This window comes from Rhipicephalus microplus, chromosome X, assembly GCF_043290135.1.
Source record: "Rhipicephalus microplus isolate Deutch F79 chromosome X, USDA_Rmic, whole genome shotgun sequence".
In the NCBI taxonomy this organism is placed as follows: domain Eukaryota; kingdom Metazoa; phylum Arthropoda; class Arachnida; order Ixodida; family Ixodidae; genus Rhipicephalus; species Rhipicephalus microplus.
The window spans coordinates 90,191,193-90,205,674 of NC_134710.1; the positions used below are offsets into that span (position 1 = coordinate 90,191,193).

At 44.6% G+C, this 14,482-nt stretch overlaps 1 protein-coding gene across 2 annotated transcripts in view; it reads left to right on the top strand.

Moving 5' to 3' along the window:
* Dhx15 (DEAH-box helicase 15) overlaps positions 1-14,482 on the top strand; it is a 100,593-nt gene that overhangs the window by 70,694 nt on the left and 15,417 nt on the right. For both annotated transcript variants that reach the window (XM_037427395.2, XM_037427394.2), the window contains one exon: positions 6,541-6,731. In XM_037427395.2, coding sequence (XP_037283292.1) covers positions 6,541-6,731 — 191 coding nt within the window. The remainder of the gene's footprint in view (positions 1-6,540; positions 6,732-14,482) is intronic.

A 14,482-nucleotide genomic window follows, 5' to 3' on the forward strand; every position in this document is an offset into this window, starting at 1 on the left:
TGTCTGCGTACCGGTTATTTTGTTACATGGACCATCAAAACAAAAAGAAAACATACTCTGCATAGACAAACCTTTATTTCATTAAAAACTGCATCAACTTTGTCTGGCTCGTCATCGGAATTAGTGCTAGAAGGATCTTCAATCCCATAATGTGATGGTGGGCACGATCGCTGTCCCGAAAACTGATGCAGAACTTCACGAGGACAGCGAGGGCTTCGGCGGCCTCCTGCACGGTGCGATGTCGCGTCTGCTCACCTTGAATGTCATCATCGGAACAGTGATTTCGATCCTCTTCAAGCACTTGCGATAATATGCTATCATCAGTCAGCAGACCAGTAACGGCCACACCATTATAAACCTGCACAAACACAGCCAGAAAACGTAACGACGGTTTCTATGTCAAAGCACCAACTCGGCCATCAGTCAACTTTTTTTATGTGCCCAAGCTGCACACGCTATGCGCGAAGTCACGACACAAAGAAATGAGCAGCGTAGGCGTCGTGGGCAACTAGAGTAGCGGCGGCTGCGTAAACTGTCCCGTCTCCCGCGCATGCGACGCCCCACCGCGGTGGTCTAGTGGGTAAGGTAATCGGCTGCTGACCGCACGCAGGTCGCGGGATCGGATCCCGGCTACAGCGGCTGTATTTCCGATGGAGGCGGAAATGTTGTAGGCCCGTGTGCTCAAATTTAGGAGCACATTAAAGAACCCCAGGTGGTCGAAATTTCCGAAACCCTCTACTACGGTGTCTCTCATAATTAAATGGTGGTTTTGGGACGTTAAACTCCACAAATCAATCAACGCACGCGAAGACATGCGCGGCGCATTTCGCAGACACTGGAGACACCGGCGGCCCAAGCACTTCTGCTGGGTGGTGACTATATCATCGTGATCATATTCTGCTGCTGTTTGTTCAGTTTCAGTTTCTCCGAAACTTAGGTTCTGCCGTTGGTTATGGCATAGGAGACGAGACACCATTCTCTCAGTAACCGGAATCTGCTACTGGAAGCATGGAGCCCCAATAGCCCTCTCTGGAATATCGGCGGAGTTAATCGGTGCACGTCTAAATCCCTCCGAATTAAAGAGCTTTTGACACCATACAAATATACGCAGTTTTGCCGGTACTGGGCCGCGAGCCAGAGTTGACCGAATTTCTGAGTTGACAAGATCCAGATAAACAAGCTTTTACTGTAGATTTCGTGCTGCCGCTCGTGGCAGCGCACACCACTCTCTGCACGTCCGCTTTCTTTCTCTTCTCCGGGATATCGCGCTGTGAACACGCATCATCGTTAGCACTCGGCCACGTGAACAACCCAGAAGCCAAAGCAGCAGCGCGGCCTTGGCTTGTGAGATGCAAGTCGCTGCACATGATCACGCCCAGTTTCCTGAAGGATTCGTGGAGCCTGTGCCTGTGTCTGAGCGGGCATCCAATGATGTTGAGGTTGTCGGCGGACAGCATGCTGACTTGGTTCATGATGACGCTCTTGACATGACGTCATGAAGGCAATGCATTGATACGGGACCAAGTTCAGACATGGTCCCTTTGTATTTGTCGGAGATATAAACGTTGACATCATGGAAAGCGATTGGCTGGTCTAACACATGATGTCACATTATGCTTGTCGATGTGTATCGTACGACTGCAAACGCCCCACCACCATCAGGGGCACCTGTATCGATGTTGCCTTCTCAAACTTTTCATTGCGTCCCATCATCTGCGATCCCTTGGCAACATATTTTAGTGATCAAAAAGTAATTATCTCCCCAGGCTTGTGGAGGAACGTGCTTGTATGTTATGATGATGAATAGTGGGGTTTTGTGGCAGAAGTGCCACCCATGGAATTTGGTGTATGTATAATGTATATTGTAGTGCATGCATCATTAACCAATCATCTTTAAAGGAAAACGAGTCCTAGAGCTCATAGAGTGGTATAGATTGTATATAACGTATTTTCTCGCATAATTTGCACACTTTTCCGCAATTCTGGGGCCATGAGAAGGGGGTGCGCATATTTTGAGGGATTTCGCGAGGGCGTACGAAATATGTCACAGTCCTAACGCATGCAGTATATACGTCTAAAAAAAAATTGGAGCACGAATGAAGTGTACTTGTTAATTCATTAGAAGTGGCACATGCTTTAACCAGTCAGATCTGGTCACGCGCTGTCTAGTGGGAATCTTTGATCGCGAAGTCCGATTGAGAGTCATTGTTGCGGCTGCTGTCACCGCCTTCCCAAAGTGTATCATCCAGAGTTCTGTCAAATGCGTTCGATTGACCCCTTTCCTTGAAGCTCTTCGCAACAATGGTGTGAGAAACTAGATCCTACGACATGGCGATACAAAAGGCCAGTCAACAGGCTCTGACTTTTTTTTTTTTTACACCCCCCAAACAAGCTCCGTAATTCATAGAGTAGACCACAGCGATCACGTTTTCTGAATATTACAGAGCTGTGCGCCGCACACATCCTCCATTTCGAAAAACAATTCCCGCGCTTTTTTCCTACGCTTGACCAAGCTCCTTGCATGCACAGTGACGACACCTCGACGATCGGCGACGTGACACAGCATGCAGCTTGTTGATTGGTCTAAACCAGGTCTCAACAACTAGTTATGAAGTCAACGACAGTTCCTGTTCCCACCCACAGCTGCGACAGAGCTATTCAATCATACGAGTTGCAAAACTTTCCATAGGCTCCATGCATCGAAATCGGGACACTTCACTGACCCAGATTTTGGAAGTGAGCAGATTGTCGTGCCACCTATTCACCAGCACACCAACTATTAAACGCATCATTTGTATTTTGTGTTGCTGCGCCCAGATGGCGTGGCAGTGTGCTCCCGAAAAATTGAACTCCAGAAAAATCGGGCCAACTTCATGTCCGGGTTTCAAAACGCAGTTTTGCTGCAAATCGTTGTCGGCTGCAAATCGAGCGACTGGTCTGCAGAGAAGCATCGGCACCGAATGAACGAAAAACAACCGGGCGTGACAGCAAGCCGACGTCTTGTCACATTGCCGAAGTGGGTGGAGTCACGACTACTGACCATGCCTTCCTCTTCCTCTGAAGGGGAAGAGTGGTGAGACCGCGCAAAAATTTGAAACCAGCTGAGCGCGATATTTCAGCCCCTGTAACTTCCTTAATATAGCACGTATTCGCAAAATTCTTGTGGCAGCATGTTCACGAAGTACAGGTGCACATATATCTCTTTACAACAATTCTTGGACCTTGGGGTTGTTTACTGGCTTTTTAATGGTTCACACATAATTGAAAAAGCCTTCTTCAATAGCAGGAAACTTGAAAGCGCGCACTCTTATGCTTTTTCGCATACCGATCGCGCCTATCGTCACACGGTGAAGTATGTCACCTTGAAGTGCTTTGCGGCGGCATGGTTCCAGTTTTCTTCAGCAAAATTTACAACAGCGAGCTTCAATTTCTTCGTTTATATGGTTACTGTAGCATATCACAAGGGAACCGTGATAACGCAGCGGCCAAATGGTGAAACCTAAACTTCCGAAATCAACCAAGCGTGTGTTGCAGTGCGACAGGCCCTAGAACTCGCACGCCTCTATGCAGAAAGTTGTCCATGCCGTGCCCCCAGCGTGCATTCTCGCGGCGGTACAAATGGGGCGATAGAGGGAGGGAAATGCTCGAGCAGTTCTTGCGACATGTCTACAGCTGTAGGTTTGAGTGCTCATGCACGGTATTACGAGAACTTCCATCAAACCCTAGTACAGGGGAAGTCTTCGAATAATGGACTGAGTAATTGCAGCCTGTTTGACTGCGCATGTCTGCTCGGCGAAGCGCATGCCTATCCAAAGGATTGGAAAGTCTCTTTGTGGGTGTGGGCGGCGAGGTGGCTTGGACAGGTGGGGAGCGCGAAATGTGGAGTAAATATTTTTTTAGCAAAGCTGGCAAAATATTATGGGTGCGCAAATAATGCGAGGGTGCAAGTTATCCGAGTAAATACGGTAGTGCACCTTAATGGAATGGAAATTAATAAACATTGTGTATGTATTGTACGTCTATATACGATGGTAGGAAAGGTGTACGAAGGATTTGCGGGTTACCCGATTATATCCGAGCAAGCTCCTCTATTATTATTCACTTTGTAGATATGGCGGTGATTTTTTTTTTTCATGCTATGGGTGTTTTGTAGAGGCAAAGCACCTTTGGGTCTAGGCACTTATCCGTTTTCTGGTGATGACGCTGAATAAGTGCGTTGGCACATGCACAGTACCCATATACACGATGACGTTGATGACGATGAAAAAGAAGCGCGTTAGCACATGCAAAATACCCGATGACGGCCATGGAACATTTTCTTTCTGCCATGAATAAAAACGATCAAAAGCTCTGGAAGCGGATGACTGGCTTGTACAGTATGCACTCGTACCTCATTGTAACGAAGTTTCATCTTACACGAAATTAAGTTTGCTAATCAAACAATATATATATATTGCTAGACTATTCTTCATTTACTTCATTAAAGCCGATGTTTCGTTATAGCCAGGTTTCAGTGTATATGATGTCTCTATACGTTCTATGATGCATTTAGAATGACCGGAAACAACCTACAACTACCAGGGGAATGTGCATAGACCTCATCTTTTCCAACTTCAGGCTAGATTTTATAAAAGAACCACTGGCTCTATATTTAATGTACCAAAAAGCAGTAATAACGAAGGGGAAACGAAATGCACAACTCAACACACATATCATTTAAGACCGAAGAACATTGTTTATAATACAAAACTACACTGCTCACTCACTCCGCGGAGGTGCTGGGATTTTTTTTTTTACATCACAGATTTTGTGTAAAAATCCTCTGACAAGGCTCCATTGTTTTTGCACACAAAGTCCACATCAAGGCAGAGGCACTTTGCCGCAAGTAACATGATGGTTACGACGAATGAACAAAAACTTGTTGATTACATTTTAATTATTGACTTGAGGGCTGGTTTTACAAAGTTGTGGTGTGTGCCAACTTATGGCGTATCTTGATTTAGAAATCTCAAAAGTTGCACGTTGTTTGAAATATTCATCATCGAACTTCAAGGGCGAAATTGAAAGTGATCTGCACAAGGTGTGGTCAATCAATGGCATCATGGCATAGCATCATTGTCCCTTAGTAGAAAAGGAATTGCATCTTTAGAATGGTGTTCAAGGTTTGAATCAACCAGTTTCATCTTTTAACGCCTTGTCTGTTTTTCTTGTTTTTTTTTCTTCACTCAGGTTGATGTGGCATTGTGTTATGCGCATGTCGAGTATTATGTGTGGCTTTTCTACATATTGCCTGTTTGCAATAAAGACCATGTTGACATTAAATAATGCAACACCAACTGGCTGAGCTTCATTCGCTTTAAGAGATGTAATACTACAGTCAGCAGTGCTGTTTTGAGATGTATGCATGTGTGCCAAAACCCTTAGATTGAGGTGCAGTAAAAATTAGGGGTAAGCGAATATTCGAAATTTTGAATATTTTTCGAATAGTGTTTGTTTTCTGATTCAATTCGCACTAAAATATATCTATTCAAAGTGATCCAACTTCCCGAAGACAAATACAGTCAGCATCCGAATTGAAGTGGCCTCTTTAGATTTTCAATATGCTTCACCCCATCACCCCGTTGTATTGTGGCAAAGCTGCCTTTCACACGTTGAAGTCACAATTGTCATTAAAGAAACCACTGGTTTCTGCATGGAAATAATAGATGTGGCAAAAGTGGGGGCTTAATTAATGCCGCTTTGGGCATGAAGTATGGGCAGGAAGTCTAAAAAATAGAGTGCCAAAGATTTTTAGCATCCAGTAGTTCAGATGTTATTATATAGTATTGACATATATAAAACAGATTTAGCACATCATTGTCGGCCACGTCAGTTGGGCTTGTGTAGAAGTTCAAAGAGGTGGAGAAGCTGAGAGAATTGCACTTTTTGCCTTTCACATGTTGGCAACACTTTGTATGCACCAAATCATGTATGTAAATACAATTCAGCCTCTGCATTGTCTCATTCTTGATGAGACAACTATGAAACACCACCTCTTCCGTCCTTCATCAGCCTAAAAGAAGCCAAAGGAAGCACTTTCGTGTTGCCATTTTGTAAGAACATGCATAGCTATCTGTCCAACATTTCTTGTTCTAATTTTGCTTCGAAGTGTTAAAAAAATGTTCGATTCGATCCGTACTCACACTTAAGTATTTGAATTCGCTTCACACCCAAAAGTTGGCTATCCACTTGGCTTTAGTAAAAATGCTTGATTACTTTGGGACATAAAAATCAATGAAAGCTGCCGATATGGTCTTTCCTTCTCGTGCCAGTTTTTTGCACTTCATATTTTTTAATTTATAAATTAGTTCTCATATGTAAATATTGTAGAGCTTCTAAAAGGGGCTTTGATTGGAGTGTTTCACACAGTACTGCAGCAATGAATAGACCTTCTTTGTCATGACTGATTTGTAGTTTTGTGTTGTGTTTTCTCTTTCCTCCTATTTCTTTGTCTTTTTTGTATATTTGTTCATTTTGGTTCTCTTCTTTCACTTGATATAGACCATGAAGACACTCAGTGGTGCTACGACAACTTCATCAACTACCGTTCCATGAAGAGTGCGGACAATGTGCGGCAGCAGCTGTCAAGAATTATGGACCGCTTCAACCTTCGTCGAACGTCTACGGAATTCACTAGCAAAGACTACTACATCAATATTCGCAAGACCCTTGTGTCCGGCTTCTTTATGCAGGTTCGCATCTCCTCTAACATTGCTACTTGAAAGTTACTTTAGCTTTGTATTTGGGGTCCAAAAATTACCTTGTCCATGCAAGCATTATGGCATTCTAAGTAAAACTCACCCACTTGCCCAGTATTGCAGCTTGCCTGACCATGGGCAAAATCTTCTTGTGACATTTGGTTGTCTGCATACAGAAAGTAGTTATATAATGGCCCCATGCCAAGAAGTTATACTACAGAGAACATACTTTTAAAATATTTTAATTAGTAATGCACAATTTGTTAAAATGTTCAAAGTCAAGCATAAACAAATTAAATCACGAAAGAAAAAGCCATAATATACCTAATGTATACATAAGTTCAATTTTTGAAGGTGCAAAACTCTGTGAGCACTTAAATTACTACAGTCCAACCCACCTATAACGATCCCAGATATAGCGATCCATCGGTTATAATGACCGTATCTCGGTGCACTTAAGATTTTTTTTATGCTACCATTTGAAACTGAGTCCACATAAAGCGAACATTTTTCAAAACCTTCTACTTTTACAACGAACACTTCCTACATGGTCGTGGTAATATGTGGCATATGAAGTGAAAAGAAAAGTGTTAAAAAAGGCATTCTAAAACATATAGGTGGGCGCTCACGTGTGCCCTGCTGCAGTTTACATGTGATGGAAGATATCGTAGACCGCGGCGAGAACCGCACAGATACCGAGGTGGTCGGTGGCGATGAACGTACCATTGCTGCATCGTCGGCAACCTTGTCACAGTCATATGCAGAAAGCTGCGCAGTGGACTGCGGTACAAGCGCGTCATGCTGCTGTTCGCAAGTTCGCCACCGCGTTGTGCGAGGCTGCTTGATCATGTTGTTCGCAAAATTCTTTGTGTTAAGAAACAGGCTACTCTCCGCACCCAAGAATGATCTTGAGTGAAACATGCGTGAAGAAAGCATGAACGCGCGCATACATTGGTCTCCAAACGAACTGGCATGCGACAGCAAGAGCTGAGAAAGCGACGTGCTGCACACACTAGCCAGGGATGAATGGTTCAACGTGGTGATATCGTGATTCAATGGAACCACAGTGAAACGGCATGAGTTTATTGCTAACGTGGTTGAATTCTCTTGTGAGCGAACGGGCATCGCTATACATGTGAAAAATCTTGACTTGTCAGCGGAGGGGCTGTTCGCACTTTTGGCCACTGAGGGGACGTTTTTATGGTTGGGTCCATGTAAAACGTACTACTGATATAACTACCATTTATCGCAGCACTTTCGAGTTCATTATAAGCGGGTTCGACTATAGTAGTTTGCTTTTTGTACTCTCAAAAATCCAATCAACAGTCATGGTAGGCAAGTCATCCGGTAGTTTCACAATTTGGTGAAGTGTGAATAGTATATACAGCATTGCCCCGCCGCGGTGGTCTAGTGGCTAAGGTACTCGGCCGCTGACCCGCAGGTCGCGGGTTCGAATCCCGGCTGCGGCGGCTGCATTTTCGATGGAGGCGGAAATGTTGTAGGCCCGTGTGCTCAGATTTGGGTGCACGTTAAAGAACCGCAGGTGGTCGAAATTTCCGGAGCCCTCCACTACGGCGTCTCTCATAATCATATGGTGGTTTTGGGACGTTAAACCCCACATGTCTATCTATATACAGCAGTTTTTGAGGACAGTATTTCTTCCTACTTTAGTTCAGCTGTATTGGTAGCTCTTGCAGCGCTGGCATTATCACACCTAATATAAGCAAAACCGCATTCATATAAGGTGTTTACCGTCATTTTCAGCCTGCCATAAAGCACGAAGCAGCAGAAGCGTGCATGAGCTGCATGTGGGTGAGCGCGAGGCAGTCAGGTGAGCCTGCGCCCTACAAGCTGGCATTGCCGCCTTCCTTGCCGCTGCGGGAGAATGCGCTGATGTGCCTCCCTCCTGCAAACCAAAAAAGAAAATACTTCGTTGGCAGTGCCACACTTTTAGTTAACGTCACATATGTGAGGCCGCGCTGCCTATAGAGGGCTCTTTGCAAAATGCAGTGATCTCACTCTTGCGCCAACTGCGCCAAATCAGATTTAATGCGCCATCCTAATTATATCAACAGAAATTGTGCCAAACTGCGCCAAAGTCGGGTTTGGGATGGTCTATCACCAGCAATAATACACGTCCACTTTGTTCTTGGGGCCACCAGAGTCACAATCGCGTACCTATTTTGTTACGCTGAATAAATAGCGGTCGCGCGTGGCTCCTAAAATCCACGATGCTATGTTTGGTGCCGATGCAACTCTGTTGCGCAAATCTTCTTAACGGCGAAACATGCTCTCCGCAGGGGCTCCTGGCGTCTAGTCCAATTGGTAGCGTAACACTGGTTGCGATTTATCGGCGGACGCTGTCCGTTCTAGGAATGCAGCTGATAGCTTGTTTGAATAGTTGCACGGCATGTAATAAAGCCTTTTCACCAATAACTGCACGCGTGCCACCAGAATGTCTGTCACGTCTATGTCTGGACATTTCAATCTAATTTTCCATGCCTTACGTCCGCAAAAGAACACGTAAATGTTGGGAACGCGTTGACACTTTTCCTCTAATATACTCCATCCATGGATCATCATACAGAAGAGCTGTTTCATTATTCCGTCCACCAGCACATACATCCGTGTTTATAATCGCTCTAGCGGTAAAAGCCCCTAAAAGACCCTGCCCTTTAGAACTCGAGGTTGCTGGGATCCAAATTGAAAACTCTTTGAGTGCTTTCTTTTTAAATATGATCTCATTTAGAAAAGCATGCCTCCTGGTCCGAGCAGCCGCAATTCGCTTTTAATACGTGCAGCCATAGTGAGGCCATCGCTGGTGGCTCTGGTGTCGGAAGGCCTGTGAAGCGACCACGCCTTGTTACAAGTCCGCCCCTCGCTTTCCAGGGTCAATAAATGACGGTTAAAAAAAATTGATCATCACATCACATTTATTGCTTCGTTTTGAAGGGAGGGGTGGAGGGGGGTGCTGCTGAGGCGCTTGATGTAGCTGGCGCGTGCTATCTCGAGGAATAATGAGACTGTTCTTGAACTTTTGGTGCTACGAACATCAGCTTCGGGTTTAGGTAACTGACAGCACGAAAGCTTCGGCAACTAGAGTGATCATTGTCCCTTTAGCCAGCGTTCTTTTGAGTTACGCAATATCGGATCTAAAAGATACAATGTGTTAGTTTCACTTGCGCTTTTACGAGTGAATGGCATACCAACAAATTGTATTGTTATACCAAATGAGACTTGACGTCAACCGTGAGAAGCCCTAGCAGCGGGGTTGCCATTCCCAAGGTCCGCGCACTCGCAGCAACTTGCTGCATGCGCGGTGTTCGATATGGCTTCGAAATACCTTCGAAATATCTCTTGCACGAACAGATAGAATGAGACTTGTTTAGAGCACCCAGCCAGCCACTCCAGCTGGCGTTTTCTTCAGAAATATGCAAAAATAGACGCCGTAATGCTACTAAACATGTTCGTACTGCATGTTAAACCTTTGTGCTGTAATGTAAGCATCAACAGTAGCTTGTAGCTAATATGAGATAGAAGCCGCGTTCAACAACGGTGTTGACAGGCATTTAGACCAGTGTGATTCTATCTGTACAGCACAAACGGCACGTATGAATCGACCTCCGAAATGGCGCGACGATGGTGTAGCCACCTTGCAATCAAGGCTCATTGACGCTCTAGAAAGCGAAGCACTTTTCGCACAGTTTGTTCGTGTTGAGAGTACTAGGCGGGCACTAGCGATTACAGCCTTAAAGTCAAAGTTCATAAAAACTCCCCTCCCTTTCTTGTTTCTAGCTCCTTCCTGTTCCATGGACACGGGCGGCGGGTTCCTCTCCGCTTGAGTAACAATAGATGGGAGGCCTGGCATGCAGGGTGATATAATTGCATCCGCCCTTAGTGCAAAGGAGATAGGTTGGCTCTTCTTATCTGTGCTTTAGCCATGTTTGTCGCCCCCGCTTGCGCACTTTTACCCGCATGTAAAATGTGATGTGCCGGGGCATGTTATCCATTGGGACATGACACAAAACATGACGGTCAGTGGCGTAGCCGCCGGGGGGGGGGGGGGGGGGGGGGGGCATCGAAAACGTGCCTTTTGCCATCTCCGAATTTTTTTTTTTCGCCATGGCATATATAGGGCAAAATGGCGGCCATTTGTGTGCTCTCCCCCTCTTTCAGACCTTCAGATCAAAGTGCTACCCCCCCCCCCCCCCTATTATTGAAAATTTTTGGCTACACGCCTGGCAACGGCAAACAATGTCCATATAATTGCTATCCCATTAAAAGCAAAACGAATCTTGCCTTCAAGTTGGCTTAGGCATATGCACAAGGTACCCTGTGAGATTTTTTTTTTTATACACTGCTTTCTAGAAGACATGGTAGAGGGTTTTTGGGGTATGGGCAGAAAGCGCTAGCCACATAAAATATTGCTGCAATAAGAAAATTAAATTTATTAAGTTGTGTAGTTTCAGCACAGAGATGAGTGCAGGAGGACGTTGAAGTCACCGTGTTTGCCTACCATATCTGCTGATAACCACATAGGTGTATTTATATTGTTATTTCATGATATACAAAAGTTTTATTGAGACAGTATACTGTTGATTTATTATGGAAATAATCACTGAACAAGTTTTTCCAGAATGCTCAACAGCATGATGCAATTATTCTTGCATCAACTGAAATAGGGAGTGATTCTAAGATGATTGGCTCTGTGAAATTTGCAATGAATCTAAATATTTATAGCTTTTCACATTTTTTATTCTTGAAGTCATCTTAAGGAAATGCATTTGGGACTGTGTTAGCCTCTAGCGTTGTACGTCACAGTGTTTGCCTACCATATCTGCTGATAACCACATAAGTGTATTTATATTGTTATTTCATGAAATACAAAAATTTTATTGAGACAGTATTCTCTTGATTTGTTATGGAAATAATTACTGAACAAGTTTTTCCAGTATGCTCAACAGCATAATGCAATTATTCTTGCATCAACTGAAATAGGGAGTGCTTCTAAGATGATTGGCTCTGTGAAATTCGCAATGAATCTAAATATTTCAAGAGCCTCAGAATAATTTTTCATGTCCTTGAATGTAAATGCAACTTGCTTCTCCTCCAGGATTTGAAGTTAGGTGCTCCAGATTGCTCCAGAATGGAAAATTTCGCTCCTCCAAAGTGCTTGAAAATAGCAAATTTTACTGCTCCAAAGTGCTCTAAAGGAAAAATTTTGCTGCTGCAACGTGCTCAGAAGTGAAAATTTTGCTGCTTAAAAAAATGCTCCAAATCGTAAGACCTTGGTGGCATCACTGCTAATAGTTTTCCGCAGTATCCGTGTCTGTGTACATGTCGTTCACTCTTCGTTTTCAATGCCATGCGCACCTGCATGGTGTGGCCCCCGACGCCGTTCAGCTTTGCTTTTTTTTTTATATATAAATGTGGACAACTGTGTTGTCACCACTGAGGGGATGTCAGATTGGGCGCTGATAGAAGCTCTTTGAGACCATGGTGACAACGAATCTTTGGAGGTCGACTCGTCATGCGCTTCCGTCTTGCATCGCACCGCGAGTTCGCAGACTTGTGGCTTTGGCAATTAACCGATTAGTTCGCTGCGTTGAATGCAATGCAATGAGTGTGATATCGAAAATTGTAATGTTATACAAAGTAAGGCTGGCAGCCAACTCTTGGATCCAATGTCGCGGAACTTCTACAAAACGTTCGTGTGAGCAAATACGGCCGCTCGAGGAAGAAGTGCAGCTTTTTACTGCTAAATAAGTGTTTTGGGTTAGCTCTGCCTTCAGTCCCCCTTTTTGTTTGGTATGTACGTTTATTTTCCAAATTTTCATACCGACCCTCCTCATAACGGAATCCTCTGATAATGAATTTTTCCACAAATTTATCAATTTCGTTATCTACAGGTTTAACTGTACATGTCAGCAGGCTGCAGGAATCTCGTGCATCTCACAGGCACGCATACCTGCCAAGTCTTCTGCATTGTCCGGGAGACTCCCGGATTCCGACCGTTTGTTCCATTTGTGTAGTTGCCATGAAAATCTCCTGGAAATTGAAATTTGTGTGCAAGATCTGCCCGCATTGCCAAAAATGCTGGTCAGTTCGTTCCAGGCTTTTTGCATGCCCAACGAATTTTATTATAAATGAATTTGAGAGGTGTTAATCTAAACGTAACTGCAGCAGATATGAATTCATGAAATTCCCCAGCCAAATTCATGTGTCCATTGGGCCAAAATTCGAATGTTCCGAACACTTTTCCTGATCGCGGCGTGTGATATGAACTTTAATTCCGGAACCGTCCAATGAAGGCCGATCGAGAGCAGCGTGCTCGAAGCTTTGCAAGTACGCATGCGACCAGCGCACGCACTGTCTTCTACAGTGCATGTGGTTTTCGTTGCTACAACCGCTGTGGATGAAACCGCGGTCATTCGACACGATCATGTATGGCAACGACGTTACTGACAGAACTCCAGAAGTGTGTGGGCGGCCAACGCCCAGCCAGTCAAAAGAATGCTGCTTTCCGCAAACTCTCTGGACAAAACCAAGGCAGTTGCGATCCCAGAATGCATAAAGTGACTTAGTCTTTAAGGCACGTGGACTGAAAGCAAAACTATCGTTTGCCGCAACCGCCGTGCACAAAACTGTTCACCACGATGCAGTAGTGATCTACGAGCTTCGAGGGCACGTGGCTGAGACAGTGGTAGATTAAAGATGGTAAAGACGTAAAAAAAAGGCTGGAAGTGCTTTGCCGTTTCTGTCCAAAGAATCTAGTAGCAAGCAAAGAGAAAGCTTCAACCCGCGCTTTTGCGGCAGCCAGCTGCGCCGTCCCATCCGTTCTTGTGTGAAGACATACGCGAGTTGTTTTTATGGAAATAGATTTTTTTGCTAGCTGTTTTGATGACACGAAATTTCGGGAGCATTTGCGCTCCACCTTTGAGACTCTCACCTTTGTGGGAAACCCTATCCTCGTGTGTTCGGCCACTCCAAGCCATCATGAGACTGCAATATCGATGTTTGTGCTTGCGTTTGGGACCCTCCCCTCTTGTTTTTTTTGCGATGTTATTATGTGTGTTGTTTTTTCTTTTGTTGCCAAAAATGGGGGGAAATAATTCAGCTCATAGATCTGTCTTATGGTGGTGGCAAAACATGATTATGCTTGTCGCTAAAGGCAAATCTATCACAGCTACAAATTTAAAAAAAAAAAAAGTTGGTAACCTCCCCCCCCCCCTCCTTCTTTGATTTTCTCTGTTGCCAGGTTGGCAGGTATTTGCACATAAAGCACGTCAGTGTCGTACTCCTCGAAGGCATATATGGCAGCTTGTGTCTTATAGGTGGACGCCTGGTCCAACACTAGTAAGCGGTGCACATCATCGATGTTTGGGCCCCAGACTCGTGGCAGCCATTCTTGCATTTTATCTGATGTCATCCAGCCGTTTTTCCTCGTGTTTGGTTTCTTCGGTTCGGTTTGCTTTGAATGGAAAAAAAGTTGGCGTTGTGATGAAACGAACTAGGTGGCAATGTGACCCTCGCCCCCCATAAAAAAAAAATTATTTAAGCGTAGGCTCGCAAAGGCTCTAGTATGAATATTTCCGGCTTTGCTCCTTGAAGATAATAGACAGTTATAGTTCACCGTTAGCATGATGAAAGTTAAGGGAAGCACTTTACCGGGCTACAAACGTTCGTTGCAAACAGCATCATATAGTTTAGCGGAATAGCGTTTACGTGCCCCAGCTCGGATGGTT